Source organism: Epargyreus clarus, unplaced genomic scaffold (genome assembly GCF_041222505.1).
Source record: "Epargyreus clarus isolate Ecla_fem2 unplaced genomic scaffold, WU_Ecla_fem_2.2 ptg000016l, whole genome shotgun sequence".
Classification (NCBI taxonomy): domain Eukaryota; kingdom Metazoa; phylum Arthropoda; class Insecta; order Lepidoptera; family Hesperiidae; genus Epargyreus; species Epargyreus clarus.
This window is the reverse complement of record NW_027332224.1, coordinates 2,619,264-2,633,420: the sequence shown is the minus strand read 5'-3', so window position 1 is coordinate 2,633,420 and position 14,157 is coordinate 2,619,264. Positions and strand designations below refer to the sequence as shown.

General features: G+C 38.8%; 1 protein-coding gene across 8 annotated transcripts in view; it reads left to right on the top strand.

Moving 5' to 3' along the window:
* Rbcn-3B (WD repeat-containing protein Rbcn-3B) overlaps nt 1–13,769 on the top strand; it is a 185,362-nt gene extending 171,593 nt beyond the window's left edge. For 3 of the 8 annotated variants that reach the window (XM_073081392.1, XM_073081391.1, XM_073081389.1), the window contains 8 exons: nt 2,723–2,889; nt 3,716–3,879; nt 4,780–4,926; nt 5,709–5,854; nt 6,375–6,486; nt 7,052–7,166; nt 7,990–8,131; nt 9,081–9,172. In XM_073081392.1, coding sequence (XP_072937493.1) covers nt 2,723–2,889; nt 3,716–3,879; nt 4,780–4,926; nt 5,709–5,854; nt 6,375–6,486; nt 7,052–7,166; nt 7,990–8,131; nt 9,081–9,154 — 1,067 coding nt within the window. In that variant the 3' untranslated portion in view covers nt 9,155–9,172. Of the gene's footprint in view, nt 1–2,722; nt 2,890–3,715; nt 3,889–4,779; nt 4,927–5,708; nt 5,855–6,374; nt 6,487–7,051; nt 7,179–7,989; nt 8,132–9,080; nt 9,173–9,761; nt 9,948–10,507; nt 10,635–10,917; nt 11,096–11,520; nt 11,648–12,347; nt 12,519–13,078 lie in introns of those variants that run through there. The other 5 variants (XM_073081390.1, XM_073081386.1, XM_073081393.1 and 2 more) reach the window with 4 other exon arrangements.
* The last annotated feature ends 388 nt before the right edge of the window (nt 13,770–14,157 follow it).

Here is a 14,157-nt window from a genome sequence, read left to right as displayed (position 1 = left end):
AGTCTATTTATTACGGTTTAATAGATAAAGCTAAAAGCGACGAAAAATAGCGGTCTTGTATGGCGATCTCATTTATTTATAAAAAATATGTCGATATTAAATAAGGCAGATCAGGCCAAATTCCAACAGCTTATTATTTTTTATTTGTGGCAACCTTTTCCTGTTCGCAAATTTTCCCAAATTAGCTTTTCCTGTTCGCATATTTTCCCAAATTAGCTTTTCCTGTTCGTAAATTTTCCAAAATTACCGAAATCACAATACGTTATTCTAAGCTACTATTTTTAGCTCTAAGCTATAGGTAATTATAATATTGAAATGCTCAATTATATTAATTACAATGTGTATATAATTCAAGACCATGTCGATATAAGTAGCAATAATTATTTTTACATATTTCTTCCGTTAATTGTAATCTCAAGTTTATTTGCACCTAAACTAAATAACCGATTGTCATGCAATTTTGTACCCACGATGTCAGGGGTTCCGGAAAGGACATAGGGTACCTTTTATGCCCAAAAGAAGACTGATCCCGAGTAATTGATAAAAAATACTATTGTAATCAACCCCTAAAAAAAAGCAGTGCTCGCCTAGTGGTTATGAAACTCGGCCTCGTGATCGAGGGTTCCGAGGCACCTCTGATTTTTCAAAATTATGTGCGTATTAGAAATTAATTATCTATTGCTTAAACGGTGAATCCCGCGTACCTGAGAAATCTAAAAATATAGTTTTCAGAGGTAGATGAAGTCTACCAATTCGCACTTGTCCAGCGTGGTGGACTATGGCCTAATCCTTCTCATTCTGAGAGGAGACCCGTGCCCAGCTGTGGGACAGTAATAGGTTGATGATGACGAATCGACCTCTAACGGCGGGCGTAGTCACGGGTAAAAGCTAATATGATATTAAAGAAGTTTGTAGGTGAATAAATGAATAAAAAAAACTGTGCCTATACTATTTTATTACAACTGTGTTCATAGTGTAAATATGGCGTAATATCGGCCATTTTAATTCGCATTAGGTCTCGCCGAAATGGGCGCCAATGTCAGCGGTTTCACAATCATTAATCATAGTGTGAACTTGTAAAATATGTGTACTAATGTTGTTTTCTGGCGTTGTGTAGAGGCGTAATCGTATTATACATAAATTTCATTGAAGATTGAAATTCAAAAAGGCTGTTTCTCTATATTATCGCCCATTCTCTATATTGTCACAAAATAAAAACTAATTGTGTAGTTGAGAAATATGTGTATTAATCTGGGGGCACGCCAGAGCCCACCAAGTCGAGCAAAAAAGTAACACGGCCGTACTATTATTTTCTCGAAGCAGTTCAGGCCATTTTCGACCCCCTTTAACTTCGTTATATTTATTCATTTATGTTGTGTTTGAAACGGGTTATGTCAAATGTTATATGTCTGCTAGGGATGTGAAAAAATAATCAATTTAAATTTTCAGTTTTTCAGGAACTAGACAAAAATATTATTTCATCACAATTATATCAATTCATCAATTATTTTTACATTATCAATATTTTATTAATCGATTTTATTTGAAGAAAGAAACATCCACTAATAATTAATCTACTTCTTCCACTTGTTCTCACATCCCTAAAGTCTACAGATAAAATTAATTCTTATTAAGTTAGAATTAAAACTACTTCGCAACAATCCGCTACTAATATGTATGATGGTATATACCATTTTAAACCATGCAGTATGTACCACCCTCCCTCCCACAAAGGATGCGTGCAGGTGCAAAAAATAAAAAAATATACACCACCTTACATACCAACACGTGTTTCGCTCCAAAAATGAACTCTCATTTTTTATTCACTAAAACTATGCGAAATGTTACGTTACATAAACAGACAAACGGCACAAATGTATATGTATATATGATGAAAACGACACGCGATAAGCCGTACGTGTACAGTTATCATGTCATGATTACAAATTCGTTAACGGTCAGTTTGTTTGTGGTCATGGTTATTATTATTTTTTTGTTATGAGAAGATATTTTGTATTGTGAACTTATATAAATAAAAAAAATATTTATATTAAGCTGCATGTTTGATGTGTATGTTATTGCTTATGCTTGTGTGGAATTTGTATCTATTTTAATTAAAGGAGGAGTAAATAAGTATGCATCTGTAATCAGCCCGAGATAACATTAGATTACTATCTGCGGATAGCCAAAGATGCATTTTGTTCCAGAGGACTAAGTTATTACCCCTCAGATTAGTACCGAAGTCTCTCTTACACACCACACCCTTCAGGCCAGAACCAGACAGCTTTTAAAATGACTGTCATAAGTTATAACGCTTAGAACTCACGGAGAGTTTCCCCTGAGGTCGCGAAATCGCTGATATGTTTAAGATGTTACGGAGGTGTCACTTGAACCACGAAGGGTTTTCTACCTTCAATTGTACACTACAAACTATCTTTTACTTTGTAACCGTTTGAAATGTATATTTACCCTAAATAAATGTTTTCTTTCTTTCTTTTCCTTTTTTCTTTCTTAGCTTATAATATATCTCTAAAAGAAACTTGGCTTCTTGGTCGAGGGGCCCGAGGTTTAAATCCCAGGCACGCATTTCTGATTTTTAAACGTTATGTGCGTATTAGAAATTAATTATCACCTGCATAAACGGCGAAGAAAAACATCGTGAGAAATCTTTAATGAAATCTTAAATGATGATGATGTATAACCGTCTCCTCCCTTGTTCCAGATGACACGACGCCGACGAAACGCCAGCGTCCCCGCGACATGTCGCTCGCGGAGCCGCCCCACACGATGGAGATCGCGCAGATCCTGATGTCGCTGCTCCACGCCTGGGGACTCGACGCTGACCTGGATAGGGTGTGCGAGTCCAAGCTTGGGTTGTTGCGGCCTATGGTGAGTTGGGAGCTATTGTTGTATGTTGTTTGAAAGTTCAAAGATAATAACCAAAATGAAGTCTTTGAAATAAATAATTATAAGTTGTTAGAAATTACTACTTCTACTTAAGATGCTTAGGAAGAAAGAAATTTAATAACGGTTTCAGACTATATAACTAACAAATTATTGAAGACATTTTGTTAATTTTTCTAATCATTTTCATATAACAATTAACTGTGACTATAGCTTAGACCATATTATGTGCATATTCTGAGCAGTGATAATGGTTGAAACTTGGCCTCAATCGGCGGGTCCGAGGTTCGGATCCTAGTCTCGCACCTCTGATATTATCAAAGTAATTTAATTTACAATCATGTGATGCATCGGTGAAAAATAAACTCTGCGCCTAGGAGGTAAAAAAAAGTTCTTAAAGATTACTAGGTGGCCCTTTGTGGTTTGACTCCGGCGGCACCACCGCTACACTTATTTTTGCCTTATAAGAGCAGTTTACAAACGCCAAAATCGGATCCACAGAGACCTCTCTGACGAACACTTCAATAGTATTGAGTCAATACCCGGGGTCACTTAGGGAACTCCGCACTTTTGCAGAAAACCAAAGTATCAAAGAGCTCAAAAGTTTATTTTACTGGCCCCTTATAAGCAGCTACAACGATACTTCACCACCGCGTTTCAGAATACACGTAGCGCCATCTATCGCATCGTAGGGAAAACAATGTAACAAGTGACATCTAGTGACAAATTGCTGTTACTATTACGTGGCTAACATTGATCAATGTACATTGAACAAGCAGTGTTAAGCTTTGAAGCCTTCCAATCTCACCAGGTACCCGTATGTTTCGGCGTGGTCTCCCGCCACGGCCACATGGCGGTGCAGCTGCCCACGTGGCTCGGCGGCTGGGCTGAAGCGTGCGCCTCGATCCCCGACGACCCGATGCTCCTCAACTCCAACCTGCCCCAAGAGCTAGTGCGCCAGGAGAAACTGACCAGGTATCTTAGGTAGACGTTAGTCTAGATTTGGGTTTCTGGGTAATTGGCAGTAGTGTAAACGGTGAAGGAAAACATCGTGAGGAAACCTGCACACCTGAGATTTATTAAAAAAAAAATAAAAACCTCAAAGGTATGTGAAGTCTATCAATATGCGCTTGGGCAGGCCACTCACTCTGAGAGGAGACCCGTGACCAACAGTGGGACAGTAACGGTTAATGATGATGGCAATAGTGTTGTTGATTTCACAATGTCAGGATGTCATAGTCAATGGTTAAAAAAATATTCATTGGTTTATTATGGCAATACCAGTGCTATAATATAGCAGTTTCTGCAGAGTAGCAACGTATCGGGGAATGTAGGAGTCGTTCGCCCCGGGCAGTAGTTTGGGGGACGGCAGAATCAGAATCCTCATACATACAGTATAAGGCATTCCTACTTAATCTTTAATGACAAAAGAACTGATTTATCATCTGGGATCGCGGCTCCTAAAAGAACCAGTTCGCTCTTTTAGTTCGTCTGCTCCCAGCTGCTTACCGATCAGTTGGGAACTAAAGAACAGATAAACTAAAAGAGCGAAAGATCTGCATTTTTTTATCAATTTGTAGATTTGAATTTTGTAGATTATGTGACAAGATTAAGGGATGCATGAATTAAAATGTTTGAGCGCTAAAAGCAGGATAAACCTATGGGTTCATATAAATATTCATAAAATATGACGACATTAGTTCGGTTACCGCCATTTTTCACTAGTTCAGTTAGGACCTAACGAACTATGGAACGGACAATCGGGGATCTAGTATAGTTCATCTGTGAGAGTGCTCTTCCGAACTAGTTCGTTAGCGAACTACACAAGACTAACAGTAATGGATTGACGACAAACTGGTTCCTATCTCCCCACAGACTGTTCACGTCGAAACTCCACTGGGAGCTGAGCACCACCCTCACCACGAACCACCTGCTGTCGATAGTGGCGCTCGCCAACACACTCATGTCGATGAGCAACGCCAGCTTCGTGCCTGAACAGGAGGTGGCGAGGCGACTCCATAGGTAAGCAACCTTACGATGAGAAGATATAACTGCAAAAAATCTTGTAAAAAATGATTTCACCTTCCATTGGTTTATTAGTCACTTATCACCTGTCCCGTACCTGGATACCGATCCTTTCAGAATTAAAAGATTTCTGAAGGTGGTAGAACCCTTTATGGTTCGATTCTGGCGGCACCACCGCCACACCTACTTCTGCCCAATAACATTAATGTATAGCTTCTGTGTTCTGGTGAAGGTAAGGGAAACACACTTTTCCGAGGCGTAGCAACTTGGTTGGTTACAGATGTCCATGGGTAGCAGTAGTCACTTACCATCAGATGGACTGCATGCTCGTCATGCTATCATTATTTGAAGAAAATACAAACCTTTTTGATTCGACTACGGAGACACCACCGCTGCCATTATTCTTACATCAGCAGTATTAAGCTCTTCTGTAATTCGGTTAAAGGGGTTTCGTATGGAATAAAATCTTATCAGAGGGGTTCCACTTAGTCTTAGGGATAAAAAACGCTTTGTAGCCAACCTCAGGCTGAGAACATGCCCATAACCCAGATGACTACTTACCATCAGGTGGACTGTGTAAACTTTTATTACTTTTATATTTTAAAATGAAACTGTCATAAGTTGGCGAAAAAGAAGGTCGTCAAGATTTGATTACTCTTTTCCAAGAATAAATTAGGGGGAGGAGGGGGCAAACATCAAATCTTACCAAGGGCGCAAACTTCAACTTGCATGCTGGTGTCAATATAAAACCAATCTATCAGCAACCCTGCCCTCCTCAGGCCGACAACAAGAGGCAGCTCATCCTGGGCTGGTGATGAGGAACGAGAAGAGCAACTGGCAGCACAGCAAGCCCACATCAAGCAGGGCTGGTCGCTACTGGCTACTTTGCACTGTGTGCTGCTGCCCGATAAGGTGGTCGCGGCTGGTGAGTGAGACATTTATATCTAAAAAAAGACGCTCTCTACACTCACATCTCCACAGGATTTCCCATGTCGTAGGTGCCTTGGACACACACATAAACGAATACACAAATTTGGATATCTGTTCTGTCGCTGGGACACAGGACATATATCCAAATTCATAATTTAAATATCTATTTGGCCGGAGATCGATCCCGAAATCCTTTTCGCGCCAGACCGGAATAGTGACCGCTCTACTACGCGGGTTGTGGAAGTTATACTTCCTTTGAGGCGTTTGAGGAGTAATTCTTTGAAAAATGACACAATGGTTAGCCAAGTCTTGTAAAAAAAAATAACATGATACGTTACGTTGCGTGCCATGTCGAGTCCTATTTTTTTGTAATATTTTTTCGTTTTTAATAGCTTAATTAGTTTTCCATTGTACATATTGATAAGTATACGATATGTTTTTGACCTTTTTGAGAATTAAACAATCTGTTTATGGTATCGTAATAAGTCAATCATAACAAAATGTTTTGACGTTAGGTGCGAAGAACTTCAAGCGGCCGCAAGTGGAGATGCTGGCGCGGCGCTGGCAGCACCACTGCCTCGAGGTGCGCGACGCCTCGCAGGCGCTGCTGCTCGCCGAGCTCGGCAGGTGCGTACTGTGTGTTGTGTGTTCTGTGTGTTCTGTGTGTTCTGACGGTGGGTGTCGAGAACTTCAAGCGGCCGCAAGTGGAGATGCTGGCACCATTGCCTCGTAGTGCGGCAGGTTGGCTATATACATCACTAGTGTGTTTTAGAGGTAAAATTTACAAGTTCGTGTGTCAAATTCTTTCAACTCGTCAAGAGATGGCGCCACGTATATCTGAATCATGCTATCGAAGTTTTATCAACATGTTGCATATATATACAAGCACAGAACTGAGACTGTCGGAGCCCGGTTATTATATATGGACATGACCATATAGAAATTTCTAATTAATTTATATTTATATGCAGTACAAAGTGAAATATAGTTTTGTAAGTATTAGAAAACTGCCTTTACTTAATTAAATGCAATGTTTCCTTATAAATAAAAAACTGCATAACATCATAAAAATATAGTCTATGCCTATTTTGATCCTAAAATTTAATATATTGAAAAAAAAATATTAGGTAACCTGTTGTTATTTTAATTATAGAAATGGCGGAGACTTAATTGCCAACCAATTCATTTTCAGATTAGGCCCTAAAGGTCGCAAGGCTCTAGTAGACAACTGGGCGCAGTATCTGCCCCTGTACACTCACACGGAGAGCATCAACCCTCAGGCGGCCCCCAAGGAGCCCGTTGAGAAGGTCACTAAAGCAGTGAGTCTTACGCACAAACACTAACGCTTCGCTATATACTAACACTACAGCACTGTATTTAGATAGATTTAGATTTGTTTGTAGTAGAAGTAGTAGGATAGTGGTTCGACTCCAGCGATACCTCCGCCACACCTATTTCTAATAACAGCCATGTTAAGCGCTGCTGTGTTCCAGCTTGAAGGGTGTTGTAAGGGAGACATACGAGTGGTTTCAGCTTAGTCTTCAGGGGTAGCGGCGCATCTGTGGCCGACCTTAGATAAGAATCTAATCCTATATGGGATTAATTACAGGTTTTCATGGGCGGCAGTAGCCACTTACCATCAGGTGGATTGCGTGCTCGTCTGCTACTCCTACATTATAAAAATAATAGAGAAAGAATAGATTATAATCCAATTATTAGATATTTCAAAAAAATATATTTCATTTTATTTATACTTTTTAAATCACATGTCATAAAAGAATGTCTGAAATCTGTTTATTGAAAATTGATTTATCTATCGATTTATTTATTTTAAATAAAATCGTTTAAAATATAAATAATGTTTTTAAAGTACATTTTGTACGAACTCTCTTATTTTGTTGCACATTTTTTTATGAATATTTAAGCAATGAAAAGAAAGGGTATTTTTATATATTCTATTTATATATATTTTTTTAATATTCTTTTAATGATATTATTCTAAAAAAAATACATTTCCTTAGAAATCTCACTGTCGACTCTAATACTATAATTGAACTATTCTTTCCTTTAATACTTCTAGAAGCTTACATAAATATATTTTTATTCTCTTTCTATCTCTTCCTTCTACAGCAAGAAGAAGAATTCGAAGAAGAAGAAGAGGAGATCATCAGGAAGCCATCTTCTCTCGCAGAACTTAAGAGAAAGCAAACAACAGCTGTGGTGCTTCTCGGTGTTATAGGGGCAGAGTTTGGACAAGATATCGCCAGTGAAGGTACGTGGATGTACGAAATTAATAGACTGCTTGAAATTGAAATTAATAGAATTATTATTCAGTAAATAATTGTTCTATTGATGCGAAAAATATATATAAAATATGCTTACTTAGGTACATACATGCTTACATACATACATACATACGTGCATAATACATACGTGTAAGTATTTGTTACATTACTGAACTAAATTCAGTACATCTGGGGGCACGGCAGTGCTCTACCAAGTCGAGCATACGCATTTTTTTCTTAATTCTAAAAAAATGCGGTAACATAAAAAAGACACAAAAAGAAATTCAAATTTCTGTTTATCTTATAAATAGATAATCCGATCTTATTATAAAAAAATGGAATATATGTCCATGTCTGTGTGTATTTCATAATAAATGCTTTTTTTTTCAAAAAAGCCTGGCTTGGCCTCTGCTTAGTTTCTCATAAGGTTAATACACATATAATATGCTTAGAATTTTAGGAGGCATAAATTAACTTAACTATGTATAAAAAGGCGTACGTATGTAATAAAAAATACATAGAACTGAAAATAGTATCCTTCCTTTTTAGAAGTTTGTAAAAAAATCGTTTTTAAAATCGCTCTATACATAATATTATACACATTTATACATTATTTAATTGCAATTTTATACATATTTTACATATGCAACATATGTATTTTATCTCGCTCATTTTACATTTGTCACTTTACAAGAATATTATATTATTTTTTTGGCAAATTTTACACATGCAACATATTTTACATTGCAGATTTTTACATTTTTGCCATAATTTGCAGTAATATTACATTTCTTTGCAAATTATATATATGGAACACATTTTACATTGCAATCTTTTTACATTTATCACATACTTCACATACATATTACATTTTTTTGCGTAACTTTTTGCATATTTTTTTTGCCATGCCATGCTATATGTGCCGCCATTTTGTAGGTGCTGCCGGCAATAAACGACGTAAGGAAGGCGATAGCAGGAAGAGCTCTATCGTTGAAGGTAAGTCGGTGTAGGCCTCTAGAACGTTCGTAGCTCGGTGGTACGAGTGTACGAGCTCTTTCATTTACCTAATGTTATTTGCAAAATTAGGATCTGCTCCTAGGGAGGGGATTAAAAAGATTGCTTATTAGTTATCTGCATTTTACTTTTATAAGAATTTTATTTCTATGATTAGGGTTGGTTGAGGGGTGTTTTTCGTGAGTGAGTGAGTGATGTGAGTTTAAAAATCATAAGGGAGTTTATTTTATTATTATACTATGATTTAAACGGCATTTTTTGCACTATTGTTCTGACAATGAGAGAGATTTATTTACAATTGGAATCTTTGAAGGATTTTTTAATATAATTAACAACAATAGAAGAGGACGGAGTTCTTTTTACAATAATTTTAAACATTACTACAGAAATATGTTATTTGTTGTTTTTTTTAATAATTAGTTTTCATTTATTGTAATTTCGCCAAAGAGTGTCGAATATATTTATAAATTATTACTTCATTTATGTATAATCTTAACAAAATGCATTGTTGGGAAATTTCATTGAATTTTTTTACATATAATTTCAATTTATAGTTTTTTTTGAGATTTTTTTGTTTTAACCCCATATGGTTTCTTTCCTCAGGTTTCACCCTTAGCGCCTCGAACAACCTAGCTCGTCTAACAGCGTTGGCGCTAACACACTTACTGTTAGCCCCGGGATCAGCGCGACTGCCGGCTCATACACCGTTGAGGCGCGCTGCAGTCGATCTGCTGGGGCGAGGGTTCGCTGTGTGGGAGCCGTATCTTGATGTCAGCCATGTGCTGCTTGGTGAGTGGGAAGAGGGAGAGGGAGATAGAGGGAGGGACAGAGACAGAAACACAGACACACACGTGCACGCAGTTACGAACACACACATACAGTGATAGGCTAATGGTTTAGAAACCCGGCCTCTCGAACGAGAGGTCCGAGGTTCAAATCCTAGGCACCTCTGATTTTTCAAAGTTAAGTGCGTATTAGAAATTAATTAATGATCATTTGCTTAAAACGGTGAAGGAAAACATCGTGAGGAAACCTGCATGCCTGTGAGATTTATATAAAAAAATCTCAAAGGTATGTGAAGTCTACCAATACGCATTTGGCCAGCGCGGTGGACTATGGCCTAATCCTTCTCATTCTGAGAAGAGACCCGTGCCCAGCAGTGGGACAGTAATGGGTTGATGACACACATACAAATAGAAAGGGAGCTGTTCTCCCTTAGACATACAAACAAATACACACAGCACACTGAACTATAACCTTAAATCATGATACTACTGTAATCGAGTTCGATCGAAATATAAGTCCCAGGTTTTGTTATGTTATGAGAACTAAAGTAATTTTGATTGCAGGTCTGCTGGAGATGTGTTCGGATGCTGATAAGCTGGTGCCGTCGATGACGTACGGGCTGCCGCTCACACCGCAAGCGGACTCCTGCCGCACCGCGCGGCATGCACTCACACTTATAGCGACCGCTAGGTAACTATACTCCGGTTTTTAGGGTTCCGCACCCAGATTGTAAAAACAGAACCATATTACTAAGACACCGATGTCTGTCCGTCTGTCACAGAGCTCTATCTTCTGGATCGCAAGAGATAGACACTTGAAATTTTTACAGAGTATGTATAACGGTGGCCGCTATAACAACAAATATCAAAAATAAAAACAAATCTTGAAAATAAATGAGGGTAGTTAAAACTGCGCGCAATAATTTCAGAGCGGACTAGAAGTTTGGCGTCGTTAAATGATTCGTTTGCTCCAGGCCAGCAGCGTTCATAACAACGATGGCGCGCGAGGTCGCCCGGGCTGCGGCAGCGCCCGCGGGCGCTCCGCCCCCCGCCGCGGCGGCGGCGCTGCAGCGCGGCCGGGCGGAGGTGCTCCGCGGGGTCGAGCTGCTGATTGACAGGATGCATGCTGAGGTCGCGGATTTGTTGGTCGAGGTTAGTTAGGACAAACACAATACACACGACATACTCAAACATACAATCCACATACACAGTTATTAGTCACAAAAATCAGTGATAGGGGAGATACTACAAGTAAATAAAGGAAACTCCTTCCTCCCCATTTTCATTCAATATTTGTCAATTCTACCTAAATTACAATACATTTTTTTTAAAAGATAAAAAACATCTTTCTCTAAATGAAAAGTGCGCTAAATTATTTATTAATTTTCTAACACTCTTTTGGCACCAATGGAGATAATTACCATTTAATTTTTTTTTTTAACAACTTTTAATAACTTTTCGTCAGCAAACAAAATTTTGATTATTTTCCAGTTTTATTAATTTTTTCAACAATCACTTAAAATTTTCACCGTATAACGCATGGAAAATATATATAATTTACATCAAAATATCATCAGGTAATGGACATAATCCTACACTGCGTGGACCAATCTCACTTGAAGAGTAAGGGCCTCAATGAAGTGTTCCCCGCCATCTGTCGGTACAACCAGGTATCACACTGTCCTGCCACTAGAAGGATTGCAGGTAAACATGTTTTAGTATAATGTTGTTGGTGAATAATTACTATAAACGTTGTGTTGCCGTGTAAATAAAAAAATGTTAAGCATGAACAACCAATATCACTTAGGGGTATGAAAATAGATAGTAGCCATTCTCAGACTTACTGAATATGCATATAAAATTTGGTGAAAATCGGCAAAGCCGTTCGGGAGGAGTACGGTAACTAACATTGTGACACGAGAATTTTATTTATAAGATGACATTGAATTCTGAAGAAAATATTACATTAAATCTTAAATTAAATATTTTGAAGGTGGTAGAATACTTTGTGGTTCTACTCCGGCGGCACCACCGCCACACCTATTTCTACCTAATAATGGCAGTGTTAGGCGCTGCTGTGTTCCGGTTTGAAGGGTGTGGTAAGGGAAACATACTTTTCCGAGGCGTCCATGGGCGGCAGTAGCCACTTACCATCAGGTGGTGCTTGTCTGCTACTGTTATATTATAAATAAAAAATAAAAAAAAAACATTAAATCCTTACCCAATCGTGGCTGACACATTTTAATTCATTTATTCAATAATTAATTTATTAAATCCTCATTAAACCGCGACTGACATATCTTTGTTCATTAATCATTAATCGTCACTAAATCGTATACTGATATACATTTTAATGTTGAATCATTTCTTAAATCTTGGATAACATTGTTTGTGTCATTTCCAGTGGGCAGCGGTACAGGCCAGCTGGCGTTATACGAGCTGCGAGCTGGGAGATGTCAATCGCTAGCGGCGCACGGCGGCCCGGTGACGGCGTGCGCGTTCAGCCCGGACGGCCGCTACCTCGCCTCGTACGCCACCGCCGACAACCGCCTCTCCTTCTGGCAGACCACCGCCGGTACGTAGCGGGGGACAGTGTGCCGGTACTGACAGTTTTGCCAGTCACTGGCGGCACGTAGTGGGGGACAGTATGCCCACACTGCCAGCCTCTGGCGGACCAGGACTGGGTGACCATGAGCAACTTTGAAGGTGGTAGAACTCTCTGCGGTTTGACTCCGGCAGCACCACCGCCACACCTATTTCTGTTATAACAACAGTGTTAAGCGCTGGTTTAAAGGGTGTGATAAGGGAGACATACTTTTTTGAGGCGTTGCAGTTTAATTCATCAGGTGGACTGCATCCTTGTCTTCCACTCCTTTACTTATAAAAAGGATAAACAAGATGGATCCTTGCCCCTCCACTTTCCGAGAAAATTAAAAGCATTAACTTTATTTCCTCAGATTATTGACAAACATGCCTCCAACTCCTCGGAGCATTTGCAAAAATCCCCTGCCTCCCCTGTAATATATAATTATGTTTGACTTCCCCCGAGATTACCAAACCTTTCCAATATTGTTTAAATAATCTAGGATTATTTTGTCTCTCAATATTTACAATCAATAACCCCGCTCTCCCCAGGTATGTTCGGGTTGGGCGCGGCTCAAACCCGTTGCGTGAAGTGCTACAGCACGGCGCCCATGGCGGACGTGGCCCGACTGAACCCCGCTCGCCTCGCCAGACTCGTATGGACCGCCGCTAGGAGCGTCACTCTCGTACTGGCTGACGGATCGGAGACACGCTTCAATGTGTAGGGGACACCGGGGAGCACGGAAGTAGTTTGGAGGTGGTAGAACCCTTGGTTCGACTCTGGCGGCACCAGCGCCACACCTATTTCTGTTATAACAGCAGTGTTAAGGGCTGCTGTGTTCTGGTTTGAAGGGTGTGGTAAGGGAGAGATACTTATTCGAGGCGTTCCAGCTTAGTCCTCAGGGATAGCGGCGCATCTGTGGCCGACCTCAGGTAGGAATGTCTAAACCTATCTGGGGTTGATTACGAACGTCCATAGGCGGCAGTAGCCACTTACCATCAGGTGGACTGCATGCTCGTGTGCTACTTCTATAGTTTAAAAAAAATCTTCGACCGGAGGTTTCTATCACCACAACTATTTGTGATGTGAAGCAAATTAACGGTAGATGCTGGCTGACGTATGTGGTGACCACCTTATATCGTACACCGTAATTTAGATGTCATTGTGTCATTACATTAATATATTTGTACTTTATACTTTGTTATATTTAAACATGTACAATGTAAACTTTGCCTTTATGTATGTAGACTATGTAGCTTTGTTTTTAGTATTTGTATTCATAAAATTAGTAATTGTACGCCTTGAACTTGAATATACTATCTTGTATGTTAATTTTTATAATTTTTAACTTTTTGAAAACAGCTTTAAAGTTTTTTTTCTGAATCGTTAAAAATTTTAATTAAAAAATTTATTTGATTGTTATTATCTTTTAATTGGTTACTTTAAGAAGCACAATCTACTAAAATATATTCAATATTATAATAATATAATGTTTGATGAATTGTAACTAACCCTTTTATATAGATAAGTGAAAAAAGTATTAGTGTTTTGTGTATAATAAAATAATATGTTAAATATTCTAAGCATTTATGTAATAATTGCTGTTATATCTATAAATAAAAATTATTGT